Genomic DNA, 17,855 nt, shown 5'->3' with positions numbered 1-17,855 from the left:
AGATAATGGAAGCATGATGCTTCTTCCTTTGGACAAAGCATAGATAATAATACATAAGAAAATGAATTAGAATTAAACCTTGATTGTAATAAAATGTAAGGAAAGAAAATTATTCCAGTGCTTCCCAAGCACTTGTGGTTCTCAAGCAGCAGAAGACAATAAAAACAAAAGGTATCTAAAGCTAGTCAAAAAGGTGGCCTTTGTAAGCAAGATAAAGCTTAAAATATCAAAACTTGTAGAGTCCAAAAGTCGATCCTAATCAGAATGTTTAGCTCTGACATCTTTTTTTCATATGCATATTAGTGTATGTCTTAACTTGTTTGAAGAGAAACCAATAATATGTATAATAAGCTTTTTACTCTGCTTTGCTATGGAAACAAGGCATGTGTGATCTCACCCTCTGACTTTCTGTATTTTCTCAGATAATTTTTAACTTGTTGGATGATTTCTCCTAATTAGGAGGGGGGGTAGGGGAAGAGGTGCTGCCAAAAGTAATTAATTTCCTGCAGTTTGTAGAAACCAGGTAAAGAACTGTGTGGGACTCGGCTGAACGGGACAGACAGGAGCGCAAACACCCTCCTATTCAAGCCAGAGAGACAGGACAACATGGGACATGTGATGGGGACAGACTATGGTACAGCCACAGTGGGAGCTCCCATATTCCCTAAGCAATCAGCCATGGTACAAGGTGGGACTTCACACAACCACCTGTGTAACTCCTAAATACTTTCCAAGGTAGTTCATTCCGTCTGTCTTTTATAACAACATTGTAGTTTTAAAGACACCTTTAGCAGAATATGCTAGAAAAATACCTTCAGAAATGATATTAATATTCAAGCTCATGACTTCAACTTTTCACTTTTTTCCTGTCTCTTATCTTTGCCTTATTTAGGGCTACAATGCTTGCTGTTGATGGTAATAACAATGTTTTTCAAGCCTCTACACTTTTTTCAAGCCTCTACACAACAACATTGACCTATTGTTGATCCATGCATCACCACTGTGTAACAACTCGGTGCAGTTTTCCCCTCCAGCTTCCAGCATTCATCTGTTTCAGGTTCATTTTACCTGAAGGAAGGGACTGCTTCAAAAGCAACCCCACCTGGACTGCGCTAGCCAAGGAAACCAAAGCAAAACCAAGGATTTCTTAACCACAGATAGGATTCCTGTTTGGACAGGTAACACTAGAATAAAATTGCAGCCTTCAGATAACTGTGCTGCTTGCTAATTCCCTGGTGAGTTAAAGCTAAAGCACTCTGAAGGTAATGAGACTTAGCTTGATTGGAAAATGTCTCATTATGTGAACAAATGAATCACTTGTCCACACCCAGGATCTCCATCCCCCTTCCCCCTATTTAACTCTACAGAAACATTAAAATGTAACAGCAGGGAATTCAGCCAGGTTTCATCGCCCCCACTAACTGCAACAACCTCCATACACACATAAAATGTCTATAAAAATCCCGAAGTTCCAAGTAAGAGAACTAAAGACTTCCTTATTTCTAGCAAAAGTTAGATGCTCTTATTTTAACCTTTGTTCATGTTCGTACTTCCAGGCATGAAGTGCTACTAAAGCACGTTACACTTGGCATCTCTTATTACTGAAGCAGAAGGCAATGTAATCTTGTGAGAAAGTGTAATAATGCGGTATTCATTTTGCTTCTGTGGCTGGAAGCCAACTCTATATTAATATTCATTTTCAGTATACAGAGCCACCGTATTTCATTTATTTTAAGAATTTACAATTAATTTGGTATGATTCTGTTATCTGTTCCCAATTTCCTTTCCTGTTTCTTTTAGCTGAAAAAGCAGCTCTTGTATAGACTTTAAAAAAGTAAATTCACAACTGAAGCATCAAAAGATTGCTACTGGCTACTAAAAGCAAGAAAAACAGGGAGAGAACAAAATGAACTTGAAATATTACAGATGACAATGAAAATTAGCTTCCTGCAAATAGCAAGAATTCAATCTGCAGAAGTTCTCAGCTGACTTTTTCCTTTCCAAACTCAGCACACAGAACGCTCTTTGCACCATGCTGTTTGCTACTGTAATCAAACCAGAGAAATTAAGTTGTTTGCCTGTTTTTCCTTTCTGCTTTCAAATGTTTTCAACCACAGCACAGCATTAACTGTAAGCACATGAATCTTTGTCAAATGTATTACATACAGGGATTTGAAACTTAGTATTTTAAAATTTCAGAAAAAGCACAGATGCCTCTACTTCCTACACCTTTGGTTTCAACTAGCGTAACCACTTCAGCAATGTGAGAGCATTTATAATTAACACAAGTTATTACCTAACCAGCCAGTCATAAGAGCTGTAATTCCATTCTCCTAATGTGCATTTACCTTCCTTACCTGTGAAAGAGGCTGAAACACATTTTACCTCCTGGCTGATGGCACTTACTTTCCTATGAAAGTGAGATTATACCCAAGTCCACAGACTCAACAGACACCAAAAGAGCAGTCAGTACAGCAGTACAAGCAGTACAGTCAGTACAGCTGCTATCAAATCATCAACGATGAAACCATCCCAAAATCTGCAGTGTGCTGTGGGAAATGCCAGTTCTATAATTTATCCTGATGATATCCAAGAAGAAAGGGGGAAGGGAAGGTGAACTGGCTCTTAAAGCTATTTAAGTGAAATGAGACTTCTTCATGTTCAGAACAGATGAGGAGACAGACTAACTGGATAAAACAGTTTATGAATAAAACCAGATAAAGAGTAGATGATGCAATTTTTTAAAGAAGCCTTTTCCTTCCTCATCTCTTTCATATAAAAGCCGTTTTAAACACCACAGTTGATAGCAGTGAAGTATTTCCCCATTTTTAAAGCAAAAATTAAGTAGATGCTACTTCTGTATGCAGTTTTGAGTTTTATTTTCTGAAAATTTCGCATAGTTCTAATCTTAATGAAGTGTTTGCTATTTTATTTTCAGCCAAACAAATTAGAAAGGTAAAACAGGTATCTGCTCTGTTTAGTTGCTTTATACCACATTTAGCATACCTAAACATTGTTTCTAAATGATTGTGCAATGAGGATAAAAAATATAAACAGGATGAGTCCAAAAATAAAGCACCTATCAATCAAGGATATTAATACTGTCACTTCAATTGCCTGAACACTGCGTTTCAGCTTCAACATACCACATTGTATGTATCAAAACCAAAAAATGTATTTCCTTTTTTCAATGAAAAAAGAGAATTTGATTCTTAAAAATTAAACCTAGAACATGCTACAGGTACTTCTAATTTGACATCCTAAAACTTCAAGTCATTTAACAGAAATTAACTGTACAGACCATTCATCTTATCTGCAAAATCAAGTGAAAAAAAACTTCTAGCTTACCTTCAGTACACTGCAGGAAGCTGATAACAAGCAGAAACCAAAAACTTTGCATTCTGCAGCCAGAAGACACCATTATTGATCCCTGTAAGAATTTTCTTTGTATTCCTTAATGAATCCAGTTATAAAAGCCCAGCATCATCGAAACCAGTGGTCTGCATTATTCATCTTCATACCTGGAGAAGCAGAGGATATGGAAGAAAAAGAGCAGAGAAGAAAATAAATAAAAATGCCATCAATCGCTGAACACCAGTAATTTGGAATACCAAATTTTACTTGACATAAAGACAGAAATTTTTAATAAAAACTGACAGTACACCTGTACTGTAGCTGTGAATTTGGCAGGTTTGTGGATGTAATCTCTCAAGGTCAGTGATCATTAAACAGAATGCCAAAAAGTGATACACGTTAAAGTTGAAAGTACAAATGTTATTGATGTACTTGTGTCAAGGGGAGAGGAGGAGGCAGGAATAGAAAGAACATTTTCTCTGAATATATCAAATCGGTTTTGCAAATGACTGGGTTAAGATTTTCCCACTCCCAAAACCCAGCACAACCTATATTTCTCTACCTTAAAGAACAACAATAAAATTGAATCTAGGGCCCTGCCATTTTTCGTAGGGATTCAAAACATGCAGTGGCTGAGAACAAGGGACCAACAGGTCTCTCTGCCACCGCTCCAGCATTCCCTTCGTGCTACACATAGGTTGCTCTCCTCAGATGAGAAGCAGTAACAGCAGTTTAATCAACAAAATGCTCTACTGAAGGAGCCTCTTCATATGACCCTACAATTTGTTGTATTCTGACCTAATAAATCGCTTCAGAGAAAAGGGTATAAACAAAATGGGTGAAAATCTCCCGTCCTTAGCCTCTGATGAGATTTGTCTCCAACTGAGAAATACGAACCAAACTGCTCCTGTAAATGATGTACCAAAGGAAGAATTCTTAAAACTATCATTTGCATTTGAAAAAACATAATTATGGTGATAGAGTGCAGTAGCTGTGATAGAAGATTTGACAGCAGAGTGCTCCCTTTTGCTAACAATTTCATTCTCTCACCAGCCAACTGAGTAACTGTACAACCTCTTCCATATCTTACTGTATGAAGCTAGATCATGCTTCAGCCCCGTCTACTAGAGTTTGGGAAGTTAGAGAAAAATTAACATTCATGTAAAACCAAATTACTTTTAACTACAAAGCTGGCTTTATATATTACAGATATATGAAAGGATTCTGGAACATCGTGGCAATTACAGATCCGAAGAGCTGAGTCTGGTGCCACACTGGCTTGGCCTCTCCAAGCCCAATGGACAGGACTGCATGGATGTATTTCTGATACCTGAAACTAACGTTACTTTGAAAGCACACAACAACTATGTAAAAATTTAAGTGGCAGGATCCAAGGGTCACTTAGGAGTCTTAGAAGTACTAAAGCATGCTGAGGCTTTAAAAATACCCTTTTGGCAAGGAGAACTGGAAAGGATAAAGATCACAAAATGCCAGACAACAAAATTTGATGAACTGTAAATCATTTTCAGAAGTAGAAAGTGTAACTCCTTTTATATTAGCCAATGTTAATATTAACCAATGATAAGTTTGCTCTCTGAGCACATAAACATCAACAAGACTGACACTCACTTTCTTCCCCAAGGAGAGAAAGAAGGGAATTAAGAGAAAACATTATGGAACAACTTCTGTGGCTCTCAATGAAAGCAATATGACTGTGGCAGAATACAAGATTATTAAATAGCCAAGTAGGCTTCTCTTTAAGAGAGAAGCAATGCCACTTCAGTGCTTCGGTGTGGGCATCCCTTTCCCACAATACAAGTGTGCTTGTGATTTCTCACACAGGGAAATGAAGGAGAACTAACATCTGAGGCCAAGTGATTTTATGTGTATTTATACAGAAAAACAAGCCCTTTTTCCCACATCCAGCTACAGACAGGTGCTCTTCAGTCACAAGCACTTTTATTGCACATATTTCAACAAACAGCATGAAATAGCTAGCAGTGCTTTAGTGCAGGACAGCCAGAGCGTGGCCTACCCTGGCAGAGGGCCCTGTGCCTGGAGGTAAAAGATGTGCCCTCAAATTAAATGGTGATATACCAACTGCTACAGGACAACCCAGAAGCAATTATGAAGAGAGAGTCATATCATATCCCGAGATCTTTTGCACTGGGCTGAGACCGGTTTGCAATCAAAATAAAATAAAACAAAAAAAAAATCTGCAAATTCACAAAGGATGCACTGCATTCAGCAGAGATTACAATTGCAAAGGAGCTCCTGCTGAGTAGAAATTGCCATGACGATATAAGTCTGTCCAGAAGATTCTGACTTCTTGAGACTCAAGTTTTATCATTATTTCCATAATATATCAGTGCACACAAGGGGTCTGAAACATCTTCGTTTACCTTCAAGTGGATAGTGACATACCTGTGCTTTATCTTTCTTAAATTCATTGCTTCCTGGGCTTTTTTTTAAACTGGAGAGAGGAGAAGGGTGTAAGGGGAAAAGGTTGTGTTAAAACCAAAAACAATAACCAAAGCACCACCTGCAGTACTCAACATCTCTCTAGGAAATAGCTGCAAAACCTATGAGACTTTTTATTGTTGCTGTTTTAAATTAAGTAAGAATTCCTGATCTTGTGAACTTACTTTATCTATTTCAATAAGAAAACACAGTTTCAGAAAGGATATTCATGTTTTTATGATACCAAAACCAGCAGAAACTATTCAACTAAGAATAAATGCAAAATATTTTAAGGATAAATTTAAGTGTTTTGTGCAGTACATTGTTCCCTCTAGATTGCTGTAGCCTACAGACATAGAATTTAACTCAGTGTGCTGCTGCAGTAAGTATTCAGAAGAAACTAACCAGCCCCTACCAGATTAACAGTAACTCACATTTTTCTAAAAAGGCATTAAAAAATAAGCAGTGTTTGAAAACTGATGCAACAGGGTTTGAGTTCGCTTCTTTGTGAGTTTTCAAATAAAGACTAACAGCTTCACAGCAAACAAGTTTTAATGCAACCCATATATTTGAGAAACTCTATGTGGCTCCAAGTAAAAAATAGTGCAGTTCTGAACCAACTATTCATCAGCATAACAAAAGCTAATCCTGAAAAAGGTACCCAGACATGAGCTGGAGCCAGAGCGCATTCTGGCTACAGACACTGCCGTCATCCTTGTCCTTTTGACCATCCATCTATCAGCAACAGAGAGATGTCAGTGGCATTTCACAACAACAAATCCCAAACCAAGCAAGTAGGACCAGGCAAAGACGTTTTAAGTTACTTCTTTGTGAGCAGAAAAAGCAGACCATGGTGAGCGCTGCCTTGTGCAAATAACTTACTTCCCCTCAGACCTTAATAAACTTTTTCTCTGGATCACTGACTGCTTTGGTTGTGGGTGGGGCAGAGAGAAACTCCCTAGAGCAAAAGGTTGCTTGAATTTCAGAGTGTAATAAAAGCTGCCCAGAAAATTTCAGCTGTAACTTAAATCCCTACCTCTGGGTCAAACTGCAGTCTCCATAGAAAAAAAAACCAGCCCTCCACTAGAAACAACACAGTTCACCTTGTTAGGTTTCTTCATATATATGCTGTTAAAGAAGACTAGATCAGTAATGGAAATGTTAATGTTCAAACCCGTACACTCCAAAGGTATTGGGCACCTCTTCATACTGTGTTCATAAGCTCTGCTTCAAGTCCTGAATAACTTAGAACCCCTGTCTCGATTCCTTGCTCTTCTGTACTTCTGAAACTTCTTACAGACGGAACACAACTGCTGCTGAACACGTGCCACTGTTGGCCATCCCTCTCTCCTCAACGTTACTCAAGAGCACCCCAGAGATAAGAGAAAGCTGCTCCAAGCATGCTCCTTGAAATGCTTTTATCTTTGATGAGAAAGACCTCTAAAGGACTGCTGCGTCCCAACTCTACTCTGTTTAACCTTCCCAAGGTTTTATTTTCTAAAGCCAAAAAAGAGCCTTTTAAGAGCTTCTGGACAACTGACACAGCATGCTCAAGAGCTGCTTTTTCCCTCCTGTTCCATACAGCTTTTCAGGCAATTAAGAGAAAGGGGGACATAGAGATCTCCCCAGCTAAGCAAGGATGTTTTTCTTTGGCTGAAAAGTCTTTCAGACTAACGCTGGAGTATTTTACCATATAGTGCTTAATTTTCCAAATCATCTTAGAAACACCGTGAGCATTTGCAACCTCAGCCAAGCTTTAACATCCCCATTACAGAAATTAAATCTACACTAGCATTAACAGACGATGAGGCACAGAGAGGTAAAGAACATCAGCGGTAGCTGCACAGCTCGTACATACTGAAGAACTAGCAGGACCCAGGCAGTCCTTCTTATAAATCCCGCATGACCTAGCTTGCCACACATGCAGCACCCCCACTGCCTTTCATAACCCAGTTTATGAAACTAAGTAATTCTGTAATATATCCGAGACACTCTGCAGAGGAAAGAGGGGGAAGAGGAGGAGGCAAGGGTGAGTAGATATATATTCATACAATATAATAGACTACCTAGTCTCCTGAGAAATCATGTATCCACATGCTTTCCCATCATGACACTTTCCCAATCTAAAAAAAACAAAAGTTAAACTTCCTATAACCTGTAACGTAAGAATTTAATTAGTGCAGTGTGATTAGTAAAACCGTCTAAACCACATTAGTAAAATACTAGAATGAGACCAATGCTGCTTATGATCCAAGAGCTAGTTTTACACGTATCTGCAATGAGACCCAGCTCTTGTTTTCAACCCTGAACATATCTTCAGATGCACTGGAATTATTCCTAAGCCTTCAATATGTTTTTTTCAAAAACTGACTTACATGAACAACTTTGCATTAGTGGTACATTACTAGATTGCAGAAAATCGTCGAAGTTATGAGATCTTACAAAAAATTCCAAAGACAAGTAAGACCCTGTGCTGATTCAGTTAACATCCTTCTAATACTGATGGTAAACAAGCAATGTCTGATTCTGTTCCAATTAAACAAGTTGCAAATTGCAAGAATGGAGAGGCTAACTCTGCTCTGTCTAAAACTGGTTAACAAAGACGTATTTTCCATTAAAAGCAACTAAATTTTTAAAATTTACCAGTCTTCTCTCCAAATCTGGATTAACCAGTCCCTATTGTCACCTTAAACACTGGATTTCTAAACCCAAAACATCTCTTCACAAGTTGTAGGTAAAGAATACAGTATTAGGGAAGGGAATAACACAGTAAGAACAAGATTTGACCATGGTCATCCAATCTTGCAACAAAAAAAAAAAACAAAACCAAAAACAAAACAAACATTACTTCAATGCATTCAGCTGCATAGTGCTCTGAAACGACCCAGATGTCTGAAATAGTGCACAGTAAACACCCTAATGAATACCCTAAATTGAGGATGCCCACAGAAATGCCCACATCAGCCTGGTTTCCCAGCTCACTTCCCAGTGCAGCAGGTCATTCAAAATACAAATCTACCTATGTAAGACATGACACTGAACAGTAGTGCACTGACACTATTTTGACAGTGCAGCATTATGATTTAGTTCATCAGTCCATAGCAGCTCAGTGGTCTACCACAATCATTCACAGAGAAAATAAATAGGATTTGAGAGGAAAAGATGAATATTTTCCTTTGTCATCAGCACTCCAGTTCGGCTTGGCCTCACTCTTGTGTTTTACAGACACATTACACGGCGGTCCATTTCTGACAAGCCAGCTTTACCCCTTCTTGTTAACACAGGATAAAGCCTGGACACTCTAGGGAGTTTTCATTCAATAAGCCAGAAAAGTAAACCTTTGCTAGCGCTAATAAGAATGGCTTTTTTTGGCTCCAGGCACTCTACTTTTGCCAAGTCTGAATTTCTCTTTTTGCCTTTGCTAAATGCTCAGAATCAAGGGGAGGGGGTTGGGGGGTGTCACTCAATGCTCATTGCAAATTCCCTGTTTTTCACCTGAATCAACACCATGCCGCTACATCAGAGAGCCTCCACTCAAAGTGCAGGTAAAACCTTTCTAACACTTCTGCCCTCTGCATCACTACATCTTCCTGGGGTCTCAAATCCCCAGCATCCAAAGGAGGGAGGGAAAGGGAGGCTGTAAGTCAATTACAACTGTTATCGGCTGTAATATCTTAGTGTCACGCTGAGCATGTTAAATATGCTGATCACTTTGGACACCAGAGGCACAGAGGCTGTTTGCCATTCTCTTCATTAAACTGCAAAACAAATAGCTCTCATTTTCAAACCTATGTAGGACAGATTTTATGAATATCAAAAATAAACAAGTAAATAATGAACAGCTATAAAAAAAAAAACACAGAGAGCCATATGACAAACCAAAAGAAGCAATCGTAACAGCTGAAGAAAATTCAAAGGCTTTTCAAACTTCTCACAGAAGAGAAATCCTTAAAATAATCTATTTATAATAGACGTTATCATTTCTTTCCCTTGGAAAAAGAAAATGAAAAAAAAAAATCACTAGACTAACATCAACCAAAGACACTGCAGTCTGTAAGACAGTAAACTGCTTGTTGACAGCCTTGACAAGGCTTTGCAAAGGCCCATATTTCTCTAAGCTGTTATGCCACTTAGCTGATCTCTTTTTTTCCTCCCATCCAGTGTTTTTCGCAGCCAAGAACTTGTTTGAAGTGGAAGTAGACTGAAAAACAAAACAAACAGAACTAAGTCTTGGGACTATGGTCAGACATGTCTGTACCTGTGCAGTGACATGGTGTTTCTCTAGCTCACTGCAAGGATTTCAACATACTTGATCTGCTTTATCACCACTTGTCACTGGGCTGAAGCAAGGAATTGAGTTCTGGGGCCCTCAACATAATGACGTAGACCTGTTGGAGCAAGTCAAGAGGAGGGACACAAAGATGACACAAGGTCTGGAGCACCTCTCCTATGGAGACAGGCCGAGACCTGGGCTTGTTCAGCCTGAAGAGAAGGCTCCAGGGAGACCTTAGAGCAGCTTCCAATGCCTGAAGGGGCCTACAAGAAATCCAGAGAGGGACATTTTACAAGGGCCTGTAGTGACAGGTCAAGGGGGAATGGCTTGGAACTGACAGAGAGGAGATTCAGATTACATATAAGGAATAAATTTTTCACTGCGAGGGTGGTGAGACACAGGCACAGGTTGCCCAGAGCATTTGTGACTGCCCCATACCTGGCATTGTTCAAGGCCAGGTTGGAAGGGACTTTGAGCAACCTGCTGTAGTGGAAGGTGTCCCTGACCATGGCAGGGGCCTGGAACTGGATGATCTATAAGGTCCCTTCTAACCCAAACCATTCTATGACGACATAACTCTCACAGCTGACACAACGAAGTAAGACAATCTCATTAAACCAGCATAAAGCCACCAGCAAAACACCCACAAGCTATTAACTTCCAAAATAAAATCAAATCACAGGCAAGAGCAGACAAGTACATGTTTTTACCCACGCATTTACAGCACTTTTACCCATGCTTTAAGTGGGCCAGCAGAGACTGTGTAACTGCAATACACTGGACCTGCAACCAAACCATGATCAGGGATGGCTGTGCTGCAGCCCCAGCATCTCATGTTCATACACAAACCTTCAATTTGGTAGCATCAATCCCCTGGAAACTACTGGCCGGAAGATTTCTTTTCTAGGCATGTGCCAAAAAAATCCTAAAAAGATTCATAAAGGTGCCATTTTAGCATCCATTTTAAAGCATCCCATTTTCTATCAGTTGTATTTAAGGTCAGTGCATGTGGTCTGTATTCCACACCATAAATGATATGGTTCAAGTTTCAAGAACATGGTTGTGCGGGCAGCAAAGTTATTTTTGATTATTTTTTGAAATTCTATCCAAAACCTTTGTTGTTACCACAGAAATACCAACTCTTTAAAAAGTAACTGAAAAATATTTATCATTTTTAAAAGTAAGTCAGAAGCAGGAGTCAGATACATATGCACCATGCAATGGGTATAATTCCTGGTGTATCTTTTGCTTAATAGAGGAGTAGGGTTCTAACATTAACATCTGTGAGACCCTGGCCTAATCACTGTGCAGTGAAATATGAAACAAAATCAATGGTGGCACATAAGACATAATCTCTACTATGTTTGGCTCACTGCACTGAATCCTTGACTCATAAATCACTGTTACTAGCCATTCAGTGAATCAATATTCAGATTCCCTCTTGGTCTATACATATGACCACTAAATGAAATAATAATGACCAAAATCTGTCATGTATTAGGTTATCAATATTACCAAGAGGGATTTCTTAGGAGCAATGAGGTAATCTAGGATAAAATACATCTGATGAGAATATGAAGAAATGTGAAAAACCTGTAACTAAATATAGAGACAGCAGCAGAAAGGTATTTTAAAATGCCTCTTATCCATCATGCCCTCAAGTATTAAAATTTACTATAGTATCACAATAATGCTTTTTCTGTAAGACAATTTCAATAATGTATGCTTTTAATTACGTTTTAAAACATGCTGTACTTAAGCACTTTTTCTCCTTTCAAATAACCCCTTAAGTTATTGCTAGCTCTTGTTTCTTTTCTCTGAAGCACAAATATTACAGTGATCAGATCGTAGTATTTCTTTAAGCAGAAGCCTGATAGTCAGGAGCTTCAGAAGACCACTTTTTAGTTCAATTAAAAAAAACAAACTTCTAAAAGTAATTCCATAAATCTGTATTTTCCCAATCATTCACAACCCAATTGTTATTAAATTGTTATTAAAAAGTAGTAGACCATGTCTAGCACAGGACCCTGAGAAGTGTTGTGTGCTACCAGCCCACACTCAGCTGTAAGTCACATCAAAATTTGTGATTTTGACAACAGAAGAAAGACTTCAAATGTCTCACCTTTGAAAGAATAAGCAGCTAAGAACGGTCTTTAAGTGGTTTCTAAGCACACAAGAGATTCTCCAGGCAAGTATGACTTACAGGTAGAATCTTCACTGAAGAACTTCTGCATGTACATTAGCAAAAAAAAAAAAAAACAACACACACTGACAGAAGACACATCTTTCAGGTCTACCAGTTTTACATACCAGTAGCACTTAGAAGGCTGCAAACTCAAAAATCATGAAACAAAAAAACTCTGTTCCTTCCTCATACAGGCATTCATGGTGAAAGCAAGAACTCAAGGGTGAGAAGCCATATGACAGTACTGCACAGGCAGCACTAACACCCTTGCACCTACACACAAACATACAACCAAATTACATACCTATTTCTTTCACATCAAGAATATGAGAAGCATATGCAATAAATATGGCAAATAAATCTTCAGTACCTATTCGGAAAGGGCCTGATTCTGAAACAAAACAAAGAAATCGCTTCTGTTACTAGATGATGGGCTCTGTAAAGAGGCACGAGTTGCCCAGGCATCTAATGGTAGAACTACAGTTAAGAGTATTTTCTTGTACAATTTAATAAGCAATGAACCTTCAGGTGACTATTCTTAACTGTACAAGGCAGCTGAATGACTACCAGTCATCCATCAGAGCTGTACCACTGCTTTAATTGGGGTGAACTGTGGGCTTTCTTATTTATTCAAACAGTAACAGAAAATAGAACAGCACTTTTTTTATCCCTTTTGTAGAAAGGCTAAGTCAGATAACTATAATGATTACATCTGGAGAACTTACGAGCAAAAAGAGTTCTAAATTATAATTCAACAGAATGGCTCCTTCTACTTGCAGGTACTACTGCTGAAAACTCTTCTCCCTAGCATCCTACACAGTATTTTCTCTGGGGGCGGGGGTGAAAAAAAGGGAAAAAGAAAAGGGAATTAAAAAAGATGCATTGTGGAAGCAGTGAAGGCCTTTTCCATGCACTATAAAAAGAGAAGCTTGAAGTGATATGTTCTATTAAACAAAATGGAATATGGCTTATCTCCAGTACTGCCATACTAGCCACAGTGAACACTTGAGGACAAAGTGTCCCTAAATTGCTTTCATTTGAAGAATTTTTAAAAAGACTGAATACTTTTTCAAGTATTCAAAAGACTGAGCTCTTTTCACTGGACTGACTGAAAAACCTTACAAGTCCCATACATTCTATTTTTCTTTAAATCATCCATACAGCACAGATGAAATTCAAGATACATTTTTAACACATTTTTAGCAGCAACATGACCTCTGATATTCTGTGGTTTTGTCAAGCAGACCAAGAACTTTGTGTCACACATTTACAGTTTCTTTTAAATAGCACAGGTCTTGGTAGCTCAATGTGACAATGACACTGCTACTTTGGAAAAAATGCCATTATTTTTAATGAGGTTACATTATGATTTTAAATGATAATTTATTTAGTCTTTCATGATTAAAAATACTTAATGGCTTTTTTTTTATTCTTTTACTAGAAATTAAGAGAACTCTTTTTTTCATATGTTCTGCTGCAGTTCATGAACTTCATGTGCAACTAAAGAGAAAAAAAATACAGACTACATTTGTCTATCAACAATATTTATAAGTGAACAGAGTGGGAAGATTACAAAATTTTAATAAGAACATTATATTATAGCAGTAATAATCTAGGTGTTTTACTGGGAAGTGAAGTGGATTACCGTAAATGAAATTTTAAACATTCTTTCCATTTTACAGATAACACAAAATGACTCTTTTCATGTCTCCAGCGATAAGGATACATGTGCCACACATTTAAATAGTGCCTTCACCCTATCCAACCCTGCTCATGAATTAATAATTCAGTGACATTAATACAAGAAGATAAATGATAAAGAGGTTACAGCACAAGGGCCAACAGTACACATATACTTCTTTTAGAACAGCTAATACCTCTCTGCCAATTACAGTTTAGAACTTTTTAACAGTTTTCAATGGCATTTTTACAATCTAAATAGCAGCTTATACACACACAATTTCACACAACTCAAGCTTAATAAATCTCCTGCTGCTACCAAACAATCATTCTGGGGGATTAAAGTGCAACATCTGCTAACATTAATAAGCATTTTACATAGCAATATGTATAAAAGCAGTTGCTATCAGTCTTCTGAAAAAGCTTCTAGACTGGTTTGGCATAAATTATACCTTTATTGTTCAAATGGTAACTTTAGCTTACGGCAATGATAAGGTAGCTATATTGCTATCTAGCGGGAAAAGACAACGAAATTATATATTGACTGCAATTATCAGCTGTAGTGGAACAATTAAAAAAAAAAAGGAAAAAGAAAAGAAAAAGAAACAAAACATGTATCCATGCAAAAAAATTTCTGGTAGAACCTGCTAAAGTACCACCATTTCGATGCTTACATGAATCCAAAGCTTCCAAAGCTACTCATCTGTTTGCAAGAGACAATTTCTCTCCTAATACCAGTTACAGCTTCTTAATCCACCTCGGGCTTCTTTAATTTTTATTTGTATTTCTACCAGAGCAGCATCTACTGTGAAAGGATGCATGCCTTTCCAAGGCATAAAATAAATATCAAGGGGTTTATTTAATTAGGAATTCCAGCATACATTTTTAGGTAGAATTTGGCAAATGAACATGCTTTGGAATCAAGAGACATGAAACATCAGCTTGAGCCAAGAACACAGTTGGCTAAGACGGCACAAACTTTTACACACAGCCCTGCCAACGCAACTCAAGCCCTGCAGTTCAACTGTGGACAGCCGAAAGCCAGAGCCTGCCAATCACCCTTTTTCTGCAGTGAGTAAACGAACAAAGTCATAGTCTAGCTGGTATTACCATTTTATTGTAAAGCAGTTTTTAAAAGCTTTTAAAAAATAACGAAGAGGTAAAGTATTTCAGGCTCTCCATGCATAAACTCCATAATCTTAGTATTTTTCAGAAACTGAAAAGAATCAATAGTCAGCTTCTCAGTAATAGATATTATAACACTTAAAATACCTTTTATATTGCTCCAAGGTAATTTTGTTATGGGGACACACACACAGGCCAGTATCTGCAAGCTTATTTCTTTTACACAAAAAAAAAATTGTATCCAAAATATCCAAAGATATAAGAGAGCAGAAAACTGGACCAAAGAAGTATGCAGAAAATATTTGATCTACGTTCTTCTTCATTAGCAATTAATTTTCCCTGATTTTCCTATTATGAATTGCTTAAATATTATTGTTTTAACATCATTTTTTAAGTCAAAACATTGTTTTAAAAATTACTATTATCATATTCTCCTGACATCGCCCTACATTCTTATTTGACATCTTATGAAAGAAATGAAGAAAATCAAAGCAAAAGATAATAAAAGATTCCAGCAATGCCAGTGCTTGACAACTAACACTCAGGACCTTTTGATGCTATCAGGCTTTAAAGCACACAGAACAGGGGCTGAAGCCAGGATTAGCAGAGAAAAAAAAAAAAAAGTCATTTAAGGTCAGAAGGAAAAAGCTTAAAAAATAATTAAAAAATTAAAAAAATGTAAGTACATCTAGCATCTACTTTTTCCTCAGACTGCTGGTTTCTATAGGCTGAAGTCTACACCTGCAATTCCCATACATATTTCAAAGATCAGAGTCACTGTTGCCGGAGGAAGCACATGGGGATTAACAACCCAGATGCCTCGGTGCCACAAACAGTCTTTCTTATGTATAGCTTGAACTTCAGGTTTTCATTTTAAAATAATTCTTTTTTTCTAAGTTACTGGCTGTAAAAACACAGCTTTATATTAAAGCGACAAATTCTTGCTTTTTTTCTTTTAGAATAGAAAAACATTATATTGGTACATGACTTTGTTTTCAGGCTATTCCTCCATCTGCACTCTAATTCTCACATCAGACGTATGCCCTGCCATGTGCTAGCCTTACATGTTCTTGAAGATTTACTGCTGCTGTAGTAGTCTCATGGCTATTTCAAATCCAGGTCACAACTTCCCACAGTCACTCAGATTAACATTTGCAATTTAATCTATTTTAACATAGGAATTCAACAGCACCGAGATGAAAACAAGGTGACTCTTTTGCTCAAAGATGACTGAATATTAAATATGAAATTTAACAGGTTTTAATCATAACAGTTTGTAAACAGTGTAATATATATGTCTGCCCTAATTTAGTAAGATGGAATTCGCACATAACACTCATCAAACTGAGCACAAAAAAATTGTTCTGGCATTTCACTAAATTAAAATCTTCAGTCCCCACAGCAAGAACGCACAAATTTAGATTTTATTAATACCTTAAATCAAACTCACATTTATGAAAGGCAATTTACAAGTCATCTTCTCTTGTGATAGCAAAGAACAGAACAGGGTCTTAAGCATATTTTTACAGACACTTTGATGACAGCCTAACCTTTTGGTCTGTTTGCTATTTTTAACAAAAATCACATTTTCTTTGAAATCCAGCAATTCTTGTTCTCATGAATATAGTTTTAAGCCTTCAGTGACAGAGTGGTTGACAGCTCAACAGATATAAGGCAAATCTAAGAGAAGTTGTTCCTGTTAAGAAAATGCATGCCATTTTACTATCTTCTCATTCAGCAATCTGAAAAACTCCAAATTTAATCCAGATCGCTCTATTTCACAGCTTGCCCGAAGACATCACACTGTGCAAAACCTTCACGCTCACAAAACCACGCAAGTTATACACATGCTCCACAAGCCACCTTGATTTAACTGGTACTTTATGCACTTTAATATTTCAAATTTCTAACACTAAATAACACTATCAAACCGCCTGCATTAAGGCGCTTCTGCAATAGATTACAAATCAGATGCACAATGAAATCATCATCATCAGGTAGACTCCCCCGTACTGCCAGTTACTCACCAGAAATCAGTGAGAGTCACACCGTGGGGCCAGAAAAAAGGAGAGGGGGAAAAAAAGAAGGGAGGGGGAGAAAGGGGAAAAAAAAGAATGGAGCAGGCAGAGCTGGAAGATGGCATTCCCCCCAGCTAGTCTGAAGTGCAAGGGAAGTGGGAAAGCCCTTGGGTAGGGTGTAGAAGGAAAGCAAGCAGATGGAAATGGAAAGGCCTAAGGAAAGATGCAGAAGCGCGGGCAGGCTCGCCCTGCGTGCCATGGGTGGATGTGTCAGGGAGCCTGTGCAAAATAAAGAGGCAATTGAAGGAGCGGAGGAAGGCTGACAATGAAGGAATGCAAGTCAACAGGGAACAGAAAACATGCAGCACAGTACAGAAAAGGGAAGAACTTGCTAGTATGAAATATCTGAGTAATTTGATTTCCTTCAAGTGGACTGACAGCATTTAGGATCAGCTGCCACACTCTCGTAACTCCCTGTACAAAACTTGCTTCTAACCCAAGACACAAACACAAGCTACACTAACTGCAACTATCTGCTTTTTAATCCACACAAAAAGCCAGCCAACACACATCAGAGGCCACAAATCTGAATGAAGAGTAAGTCAAAGCAGTAATAAACGTGGAGACAGAAAAAGTTTACATTGGCAATAAATGTCACAAGAAGGGCCAGAACACATGTGCAGAGATGTATGTCTGCGTATGTACCTGCATAAAATTATTTAGAAACATTTGCTGTTCTGCAAGTAATTATATTCTATAA

General features: G+C 37.9%; 1 protein-coding gene across 15 annotated transcripts in view; it reads right to left on the bottom strand.

Annotated features, from left to right (window-relative positions):
- Positions 1-17,855, bottom strand: part of ADGRL2 (adhesion G protein-coupled receptor L2) — a 161,784-nt gene that overhangs the window by 125,957 nt on the left and 17,972 nt on the right. For all 15 annotated transcript variants that reach the window (XM_057408317.1, XM_057408318.1, XM_057408320.1 and 12 more), the window contains exon 2: positions 3,349-3,521. In XM_057408317.1, the coding sequence (XP_057264300.1) occupies positions 3,349-3,421 (73 nt within the window). In that variant the 5' untranslated portion in view covers positions 3,422-3,521. The remainder of the gene's footprint in view (positions 1-3,348; positions 3,522-17,855) is intronic.

Source organism: Pezoporus wallicus, unplaced genomic scaffold (genome assembly GCF_028554395.1).
Source record: "Pezoporus wallicus isolate ANWC-B61680 ecotype Strahan unplaced genomic scaffold, APGP_CSIRO_Pwel_v1 contig_4238, whole genome shotgun sequence".
Classification (NCBI taxonomy): domain Eukaryota; kingdom Metazoa; phylum Chordata; class Aves; order Psittaciformes; family Psittacidae; genus Pezoporus; species Pezoporus wallicus.
The sequence above is the reverse complement of the archived record's forward strand: the minus strand, read 5'-3'. Positions and strand labels throughout refer to the sequence as shown.